The 10,954-nt window shown below is 45.0% G+C and overlaps 1 protein-coding gene across 1 annotated transcript in view; it reads left to right on the top strand.

The window, feature by feature from the left end:
- LOC113407030 (aromatic-L-amino-acid decarboxylase-like) overlaps positions 1–10,954 on the top strand; it is a 78,598-nt gene that overhangs the window by 2,581 nt on the left and 65,063 nt on the right. Inside the window, exon 2 of the mRNA XM_026654113.1 lies at positions 10,628–10,741. Coding sequence (XP_026509898.1) covers positions 10,628–10,741 — 114 coding nt within the window. The remainder of the gene's footprint in view (positions 1–10,627; positions 10,742–10,954) is intronic.

The raw sequence follows: 10,954 nt of genomic DNA, 5'->3' as shown, positions 1-10,954 counted from the left end.
TTAAAGGTGCCACAGGACCCTCTGTTACTTGTAACATTCTGTGTTACTCTGGGAAGGTTTTTATCAGTTCTATTTTTTTTTTTAGGATTTTTTTAGTGTGGAGGGACATAATTTGCGTCTTATTTCCCTTCCCTTCTCAACCCTTCTCCACCCCAAAATTGCTGAAACTCCTTGTAATACTTGGCTTTGTAGACAGTATTTTTCAGTGATAGCACTCAAAACATCTTAGAAATCGCTATATTCGCTACATTCCTTTTACCCATGGGGGAACTGAAACCCAGAAAGGTAAAATGATTTGACTGAAGTCTCAGAGCAGGTCAGTGGCAGAGATGAGACTGGAACCCAACTGTCCTATCTCCCAGTGCCATGCCATATCCACTGTAAGGATTAGACCAATGTATTTTGGTGGGTCTGTGTGGATATCCCTGCCACACAGATGTTCCCTAGGCAGAAACACAAAAATGATGGCTCCACTGAAGAATGGCAAGAATCAATGGCAACATATGATAAATGTAGAGTGTCTACTCCCCTCAACATTCACACAACAGAATAGTAGGCTTCTGTGAGTCAATAGGGGTAAACCTTCTGGGAACACCCTTATATTAGTTAAATTGGAGAGGCATCTTCAAAGGAGAGTTTTAACTATAAGATCATGCATAGGCACTAACTCCATTAATGGGTGCTCAGCACTCACTGGCAGCCCCGCCGATCAGCTCCTCCCCCGCTCTCCCAGCACCTTCCACCTGCTGCAGATCAGCTGTTCAGCGGTGTGCAGGAGGCACTGGGGGAGAAGGAGGAGGAGCAAGGATGAGGTGTGCTCGGGGGCGGGGCAGGGACAGGAAGAGGCGGGGTGGAGCTTTGGGGGAAGGGGTGGAGTGGGAGTGGGGTCTGGGGCAGAGCTGAGGTTGAGCATCCCTGGGGAAATGAGCAAGCCGTCACCTGTGAGATCATGGCAATTTTTCTACTTAAAACAAATCCCTCCCCCTTTGTGGTGACCAAAATGATTCAGTTCAACAGTAGTACACCCCCACAACAAGCAAGGATTTAATCCTTGTACGAAAGGTCTTTTGCTGAAGAAAGAACATCACAAAAAAACTTGTCTTTGAGCAGCGTCAGGCTTAGTGTTGTTGAACCCAAGGCATTTGTAGCAATGTCTCTTTCCTCAACCTCTCTATCGCTGTTGTTTATCACTATGAGGCTGATAGTAAAACAAGTACCTGCTCTATGACATTCATTGTGATATTTGCCTAAATGTGTCGATATCCATGTGGCAACTTCCACAGATGCATCTTGGCTTTTTGCAGGGGTAGCAGCCCCACTGGGGTCAGAATTATTGTCCTTTTTCTTTTCACTGTGTGGTGCAGTTAGAATCTATTGTGTCTCATCAAGTAAATGGCTCGCAGCTAGTAGGCAGTTTAACTTGATTAACCCAAGATGAATGTCACATCGTTTTAAGGATCATGCAGGATTATAGCTCTGGTGATAAGCACTTGCATTGCTGGCTGATTATGAATGTCACCATGAATCTGTGCATGTGGGTCTGAGATTGGTGACCATGGGAGTTTTTTGCTAGGAAGGAGTGAGCCTTTTACTGGAGTTTCTATGGCATTCATTCTTCATATGGATCTTTCAGCTTGTAATATTGTGTGCAAACCACTGGGAAACAATTTGTATTAATGCCACACACAGCTTACGGGTGTTTTCATGGAAAAGGCTGCAAATGAGCAATATAGTTTTGCATATCTCAAATATTTTTGGGAAGGCTTATAGCTCAAGCCCTCCCTGGTCCCCCTGAAGACCCGAATCTTACTCTTGATCAGCTAGAACCTGGGGTTTGAGATTTCTGGTTGTTTTTTTTTAATGGTTAGATTCTGGAATATTTCAACGTGTACTGGGTATTTAATTAAAGATTTATCTCCTATTGGAAAGGGATTAGGTGACATAATTGGTCTTTCCCTTCTTTAAGTGAGCGTCTTTATGGCTTGTTGCACAGCTCCTCATCCTTTTTCACAAACCCCGTCCCATGTAGCTGTTGAGTTGTATTTTGAGGCAGTATTACCCATGAGGCATGCCAGGGCTATTTAAAAGGCTTTAAAATGGGGAAAATTAAGGGGCTAACAGATGGCACCAGGCGACAAGGTATTGCTTTCAACTGGTGAACTTGGAAAGTACAGTATATGCGATAAATGTTCTAAGTGATCACTGTCAGAAAGGCAGGATCTCTTCCCTTCGCAATAAGTAGGGGCTTGTCTACACTACAAAATTAAGTCGACTTTATCTAATTCAACCTCTGAATTAATTAAGTTGATTGTGGATGGCCACACCATGCTCGTTGTCTCGATGGAGTGTGTCCTCACTAGCAGTGGGTAGCTATCCCAAACTGCAACTTGCCTCAGTGTGTTTTGGGAAGTTTGTGCCATGTCTCATGGGACCAAAACATTGTTGCAGCGGAGAATGGGAATATTGTGTCAGCATCCCATGATGCACTGTGCTCAACGGCAAACAACCCAGTGGTTTTTGCACCTTAAAACCACCGCACGTATGCCATAACCCCAGAAGCATGGAGCCTGCTCAGTTGTGCACTCTTGCCGTGAGCATCTCAAACACCTCATGCCTTCTCCTGCAGTATTTCCAGAGCCGAAGTAGGGTCCGCCGCTGGAACATAGCGATGTCCTGCAAGCAGCCCTGCTGCAAGCCACTGAAGAAAACAATTCACAGTTGCTGCTGGCAGTCAGAGAGCAGCTGCCCTCTGTTGAGTGTCGTATCTGGTCCCATGAAACAAGCACTGACAGGTGGGACCGCATCGTTTTGCAGGTATGGGATGACGAGCAGTGGCTGCAGAATTTTTGAATGCAGAAGGCCACCTTCCAGGAACTTTGTGCAGAGCTTTCCCCTGCCCTGCAGTTCAGCAACACAAAAATGAGAGCCGCTCTGACAGTGGAGAAGCGAGTGGTGATTGCTATTTGGAAGCTTGCAATGGCAGACAGTTATCGGTCAGTAAGGAATCAATTTGGAGTAGGTAAATCAACCATGGGAGCTGCTGTGCTCCAAGTGTGCAGGGCTATTAATTGACTTGTGCTACAAAGGGTAGTGAGTCTGGGAAATGTGCAGGACATAGTGGATAGTTTTGCCGCAATGGGGTTCCCTAATTGCGGTGGGGTGATAGATGGCATCCATATCCCCATCTTGGAACCAGACCACTTTGCCAAACAGTACTTACAAAATGGATACTTTTCAATGGTGTTGCAAGCACTGGTGGATCACAAGGGGCGTTTCACCAACATCAACGTAGGATGGTCGGGAAAGGTTCATGACGCGCTCATCTTTAGGAACTCGGATCTGTTTAAAAAGCTGCAATCTGGGACTTTCTTTCCAGACCACAAAATGAACATTGACAACGTTGAGATGCCAATAGTTATCCTAGGGGACCCAGCCTACCCCTTGCTCCCATGGCTCATGAAGCCATATACCAGCCGTGTGGACAGCAGTAAGGAACGGTTCAACTATAGGCTCAGCAAGTTCAGTATGGTGGTTGAATGTGCCTTTGGTTATTTGAAAGGGTGCTGGAGAAGTTTACTAATAAAGTTGGACCTTAGTGAAGAGAACATCCCCATGGTTATAGCTGCCTGCTGTGTGCTCCATAATATCTGTGGGGAAAAAAGGGGGGAAATTTTCCGCAGGGGTGGGCAGTTGAGACAGATCGCATGGCAGCCATTTTTGAGCAGCCAAACACCAGGGCAATAAGAAGAGCACCGCAAGGGGCACTGCGTATCCGCGAGGCTTTGAAAAGCCATTTCAATAATGAATCAGAGTAATGTGAGCTGCTTGTCTGCATTGTGCTTTCCCAAACCTTCACCTGCCTTGTATCACTGCCCCTGTAAAGCCAACCCCCCCACCCAATCCACTACTTCTACACAATAAAGAACATTTATTTCTCGAATCCATTTACTTTATTTAACAAACATAAGTAAAGAGGGAGAACAGGAAACAAAGGTAACCTTGGGGAAAAGGGTAAAGTTGTAAAGTTGGACCGGGAGAAACATTTTCAGCTGTGTAACATAACACTGCATTCCAGACCATCAAAGGTCTGTGAATGGGCGCCTTCTGTTCCTTGTACCCTCCCCTTGAGTTAAGTGAAAGAGATAATGGACTTTTCGCCCACGCCTCATGGAACGCTTGGGGGAGGGTGATTCTGTGCCAGGTGATGCTGGTTGGTTGTCCACCAGGGTCTGCAGAGGGACTCTGCCCTCCTGCTTCTGTTCCTGCAGTTCAACCTGACGCATCAACATGTCTGCTTGGTCCCTCATAATCTGAAGCATCTCATCCTGCACCGCATGCTCTTGCTCATTGGAAGCTTTCCTGCTCTCCACGTCCACGTCTAACTTCTCGGACAGTGAAATCCTTCACGCTCTCAGCTCTGTGTCAGCTGTCCCGGGGGCGTTCGTTATCTCGGTGAACAAGTCCTCCCGCATTCTCTTTCTCCTCCTTCTAATCAGTGAAAGTCTGCTTTCAGGTGTTGATGACACCCCGAAGGACACATTTCCAGCTGTCAGTCATGGGAAAAAATAAAGGAGCCACTGTACATGAATAAAATGTTTCTATAGCAAGGCCTTTTTCATTAAAAACAAAAAAACCCCTCTTATTACACTAGGTGCAAGCCATAACATAATCAGAATCTGTAACCGTTCACTGTGCCGTTTTGCTGCTCCAGCCATGATGAGTGTGCCCCCCTGGGTAAACACTTTTAATGAAGTTTATGGCAGGCTCATGTTGGGAACAGAGGTAGCTAGTTGAACAATGGCCCTTCCCCATAGCACCATGGCAAACTGTTTACGAACTGGGGGGGGGGGAACGTTTTCACTCCCAAATTGCGGAATCTCTCATGTGGGGCCCCAGTCCCCTATCAGCCATTTAAAACTACTTGCCGACCCATACCGAGCACAGTAAAGGCACGTTAGCGGCCTCATGGTTTGGAGATCCAGAGTGTGTGTGTGTGTGTGGGGGGGAGGGCAGTTGGGGTCTACATGCCCTTTTTTTTTCCTTGTAAGAGCATTTTTAATGAGAACTTCCCCCGTTTCCCCTAGGGGACCCTATGTGATGTGATAATCTCCTGAGGGTAACAGAGGCGGAAAGGAAGGAGATGCTGCAAGCATCTGCGTATAGACCCAGTCCTTATGCTGCTATGCTGTGTACCACAATGATGCCAGCAGAATTAATTTAGGAGTTGCCCTGCCCAGAAAACTTCTACAAAGGATTGCAGAGTAGTTCCATGAAAGTTTCCTAGAGATATCCATGGAGGATTGCTAGGCTATCCCAGTCCACATAAACAGTCTTTTCCTTTGCGTAGCTGGAGCGGCCTCTTGTAAGCAGAGAACCACAGCACCTCGCTTTTTCTTCACAGTAAACATGCAATACCACCGAATGTGTGTGCCTGCTAAAGTTTAACTGGGCTTTGATTGTAACTGTATACTTACCAGAGGTGCCTTCCCTGGCATCACGGTTGGCCACTGTGATGTCCTGTGACCCACAGGGGCTCCAGGGTTAAAAATATTTCCTGGCTCTCTGGGAGAATGTGTAATATAATATATGGAGATATACCTATCTCTTTGAACTGGAAGGGACCCCGAAAGGTCATCGAGTCCAGCCCCCTGCCTTCACTAGCAGGACCAAGTACTGATTTTGCCCCAGATCCCTAAATGGCCCCCTCAAGGATTGAACTCACAATCCTGGGTTTAGCAGGCCAACGCTCAAACCACTGAGCTATCCCTCCCCCCACCTCTTGCCTGTCTCCCATTCTCCTCCTCCTCTTCCTCATCCACCATATCATCCTCCTTGTTGTCCTTAGACTCACACACCTGTGAGGTGTCCATGTTGCTTGTGGGAGTGCTGGTAGGGTCACCCCTAAGAATTTCATGCAACTCGTCATAGAACCGGCATGTGTGGGGTTCAGCACCAGAAAGACTGTTCGCCTCCTTTGCCTTCTGGTACGTTCGGCGAAGTTCTTTTATTTTCACATGGCACTGCTGTGTGTCCCTCGTGTAGCCCTTCTCCCCAATTCCATGAGTGATCTTTGCATAGATGTCAGCGTTTCTTCTGCTGGATCAGAGCTCTGCCTGCACAGACTCTTCTCCCCACACAGTGATGATATCCACCACCTCCTGTGCAGACCAGGCTGGAGTGTGTTTGGGGCGTGTAGTCTCCATGATCAAATGTGCTCAAGCTGACATGCTCCCAAGGCTGATCAAACAGGAAATGGGAAATCAAAAATTCCCGGGGCTTTAGCAGAGGAGGGGCTGTTTCCTGTGTGCCTGGCGGTGCAGCAGAGTTGAGAATGATCTCCAGAGTGGTCACAGATGAGCATTGTGGAACACGACCTGGAGGCCAATTAAGTCGAATTACACAACGCTGCATCTGCACCACCTCATAGTCGACCCATGAAAATCGAATTAAGCGCTACGCCTCTCGCAAAGGTGGATTACAGAAGTCGACATTAGAGGCGATTTAAGTCGGTGTAAAGGGCCCGGTGGTGTAGACACATATATTAACAGGTTGAGTTAAGGCAGCTTCCTTCGACCTAACTTTTTAGTGTAGACCAGGCCTAAGACTAAAAATGTCAGAAGAGGCTAGTGACTTTGGATGCCCCAGTTTGAGACAGCTTGGGCCTGATTTTCCCAAGTTCTGAGCACTCCCAACTCCAACTGAAGGAATTCTTAAACACAACCCTACGTTACTATTAATTGAAAAGTCAGGCCATAGCTTGCTTTGTCAGATTTGGGTGGCCCTGTGTAACAATGTTTCCAATGCCCCTAACTCCTCACAAATTCAGACAGCTCCTGTCCACCATGATCATATCATTGATGACAATGCCGGCCTGAGGATTTGGGTGAAGGAAAGTGAGATTATTCTTTATATGCAGTGAATCAGTTAAATATTGGAAAACCCAAAAGGGGTCAAGGAAAGAGGTTACAAGAATGGTGAGTAATGCTATCACCATTCTCCTATTTCAGAAGTAGAGTCCAACTCTGTGCTAGGAGACCAGGCATAGTTACCAACATTTTAAAACAGTGTATCAGGAGAATATTCTCCAAATAAACCAGAGACCTCTGGGCTGCCAACCACTGGAAGATTTTGTAGACATTCTGGTGAGTTTTAGCTCTTATCCTGTATAATGCTCTAAAAATGTTTCTTTGTATTTGTTCTTATCTTGGATTTGAGTGTTATTTCTTTACTAAGCATGTTATTATCACAGTACTTTCAAAACACATTAGACTTTGGTATTGTACCTTACTCATTTGTAATTTGAACCTAATAAGATTTATAACAGTAGTGCCCTATATCACATAGACTCTTTTAGGAATTGCTAGCGAAGTGTTTACAGTGGTGACATAAGTTAATTGTTAATACTGTTGTCGCAAATTAATGTGCTACTGTTTCCATATATAGCGTTGGTCTCTGAAAATTTATATGTTCTACCAATTGTACAATTAACTTGAATCAGGACTGCAGTTTTTTATATAGCGGTATACCATATTGGATACCTCAAAGGTTGTTTCATTTTGTAGTGAGAAATTGTAGTGCCAGATTTGATGTTTAAAGTTACTAACAAAAATCCAAACATTTCAGGGTTTGGGGAAAGAGCTTTATGGACAGAAACAAAAGAGAGAATTTTTGTTGCTTAGATTTATATGGCCTTAACAGGCACTAACTGGAAACATTGCTGACAGTCAGTCTCAGCAGTGAGGTCAGGGAATTAATTAACATAAGGAATTAATTTCTCTGTCACCCCTAGAAGTGAGAGCTGAGTCATCTTGCTGGGGCAGTGTGGGAAAGCTCGCATTGCCACTGCCCGTGCTGTTCCTGTCTTGTGGATAAAGAGAGGACTTCGGTCTCCAGAAGCTTTCAGAGGCACTAAATTCACCTGAGATTTTTCTTTCTAAATTAAGAAAGGAGGGAAATTGGAAAAAAAAAAACAAACAAACTCAGAGGACCTGGGAATTATAGACCAGACAGCCTAACTTCAATACCTGGAAAGATACTGAACCAAATTATTAAACCATCAGTTTGTAAGCACCTGGAGGATAATAGGGTTATAAGGAATAGCCTGCATGGATTTGGCAAGAACAAATCATGCCAAACCAACCTAATTTCCTTCTTTGACAGGGTTACTGGCCTAGTGGATAGGGCGAAGCAGTAGATGTGATATATCTTGGTTTTTAGTAAGCTTTTGATATAGTATCACATGACATTCTCATTAGCAAACTAGGAAAATGTGGTCTAGATGAAATTGCTATAAGGTCGTTGTCACATTTTGGGGGGCAATCCAGGGGTTGTGTCACTGCCTGCCCTGTAACTCTGGGTGCCTTAAGTACTCTGTTACTGCGGCTTACAGCCTGAACACCAACAGCCACCAGATAAACGTGCAGTATCCCGAGTATCTGTGTGCTGTGCAGCCCTGAGTCAGTGCTCTGACCCCAGCAGCCTGCCACAACACACCAGTCCCACCCTGGTTTCCACCAGCCGTGGCTAATCCTGGCAGGGGTGACCCCAAGCACATGTCCAGTCCCAGATTTCCCCCGAACAGTCTGCTCTGCGGTGTTTAGACCTCTCCTGGACCACGCAGAGAAATAATAAATCCATTTACTCCTTTCATGAGTCAATACCCACTGCTCTCCACATTAACTGAAGTTCACAATTCCTTCCATTCAAACACAGCACTGAATTGGTTTAGATTAAAATAAAACAAGTTTATTAACAACAGGACATAAGTTAAGTGATGCCAAATAAGTGATAAAGGTGTAGAGATGGTTACAAGCAAGTAAAAGTGAAAACATGCATCTAAGAGTCTAAAATTTAATCTAGCAAAGTACAGTCTTTGTTTGTTTAAGACGGTTTCTCTCACCAATTATTCTCTGTCCAGCATGGCTGACAGTCTACTAGGGCCTTTCACAGAAGTATGAGGTGCTGGTTTCCCTTGCTGTCTTAGGTGAAAAATAAAGATGGACTCTCTCTATGTCCCTTATATTTCCAAAGAATTGTCTTCGTTCTCAAAGTTAGGAAGGTCTCCTGGGATTCAATCTCCAGTATCTCCATGGGGTGCAGGAGCCATGTTAATTCTCTGTCTCTCGTATTCGGGCTCGAGACAACTCCTGCTGGTTTAGCTTGATAGCTCTGTTTATGGCTAATAGGTAAATTGAAGTAAACGCCCATTCCCTTGTCTAGGTCAGACTTGTCTTATCCTATCACCTTTACCTAGGCTAGGCTCTCTTAGTCTTAAATATTTTCCAGTGACATTATACAGAGGGAATTCATAACATCATATAGAAAGTTAACACATGCATTTTACAATATTATTAATTACCAATGTGTTATTTGTTTTCAAATGGCACCTTACAAGGCACATTTTGTATAAACATCATTGAAGTCGTATGTAAGGTTTGAATACAGAAGAGCTTAGGATCACACCTCCCCCCTTACAAAACTGCAGTAGGATCAGCCCCTAGCTGAACCATATGCAGTGGGTCAGAACCCTCCTGCCCGGACAAGGCATCAGCCGCAATATTTTCTTTCTCCTTAATATGTACAATCTCCAGGGCCGTAGCAACAAAGAACGTGGCCCCCTCCGAACGGTGGCCCCCTCCGAACATATGTCCAGGCGGGGCCCCTTACAATGCAGAAACTGGAATGCAGTATTTATTTTGCCACTTTTACTGGCCCCCTTCCTTGCGGGGCCCCCTCCGGTCGGAGGGTACGGAGGGCGCTCGCTACGCCTCTGACAATCTCCATGTCAGATTTTTGATGCTCTAGTGTAGTAGCTTACAAGTAATGCCTTCGGTTCTGTGTCCTCAGACTACTGGAGAATGGTCAGTTAGTACCCTGAATTTCCTGTTAAAAAGATAGGGCTGTAACTGCTGACTGACCACATTATGGCATAACATTCCTTTTCCACGAGAGTAGTTCTGCTCAGTGGGTAGCAGTTTCTTGCTTAAGAAAGCAATGGGGTGTTTTGTTACTTCCCCTGACTTCATCACCTAGCCCAATGTCTGATGCATCTCTATAGAGTTGAAACATTTTGTCAAAATCTGGACTGGCCAGAACAGGCTTTTCAGACAACATTTCCTTGACCTGATCTTGACACATTTAAGCTTCAGAAAAAAAAAAAAAAGACTAAGGGGCGAGGGGAACCTGATAGTCTTCAAATACGTTAAGGGCTGTTATAAAGAACATGGTGATGAATTGTTGGTGATGAAGTAATGCACTTAACCTGCAGCAAGGGAGATTTAGGTTAGATATTAGGAAAAACTAAACTTTATAACTATGACCATAGCTAAGCTCTGGAATAGGCTTCCAAGGGAGGTTGTGGAACCCCCGTCACTGGGAGTTTTAAAAAAGGTCAGATGAACACCTCCCAGGGATGGTCTAGGTTTACTTGGTCCTGCCTCAGTGCAGGGGGCTTGCTGACTTCTCAAGGTCCCTTCCAGCCCTACATTTCTATGATTCTGTGGAGTCTCTGAACCCTAATCCCTACTGTCCTTGATAATCTTGAACATATACTGAAAACAGGACAGTTTCCTTGATGTCTGAATGTACCATTATGATACTTAACAGTGACATTTCTTGTCCAACACAGGTGACCCACTGGCACAGTCCATACTTTTTTGCCTACTTTCCTACAGCCAGTTCCTTCCCAGCTCTTCTTGCTGATATATTGTCTGGTGGCATAGGATGCATTGGCTTCTCCTGGGTAAGTTGATCATGGCAGATGTTGCTGTACAACACAAAGACCTATCCTACAAAGACCTAAGCATGTGAATAATTTTACTTGGGGTAAGCGGTCCATACTGAAGTCAATGGGGCTACTCACGTAGGAAAAGTTACTCATGAGCATAAGTGTTTCATAACAACTATGGAATGACTCTGATAATGACCTGCAACCTATGAAAACTTTCTATCCAAA

The sequence above is a fragment of the Terrapene carolina genome, unplaced genomic scaffold (genome assembly GCF_002925995.2).
Source record: "Terrapene carolina triunguis isolate 2854851 unplaced genomic scaffold, T_m_triunguis-2.0 Scaffold180, whole genome shotgun sequence".
Classification (NCBI taxonomy): Eukaryota; Metazoa; Chordata; order Testudines; family Emydidae; genus Terrapene; species Terrapene triunguis.
The sequence above is the reverse complement of the archived record's forward strand: the minus strand, read 5'-3'. Positions and strand labels throughout refer to the sequence as shown.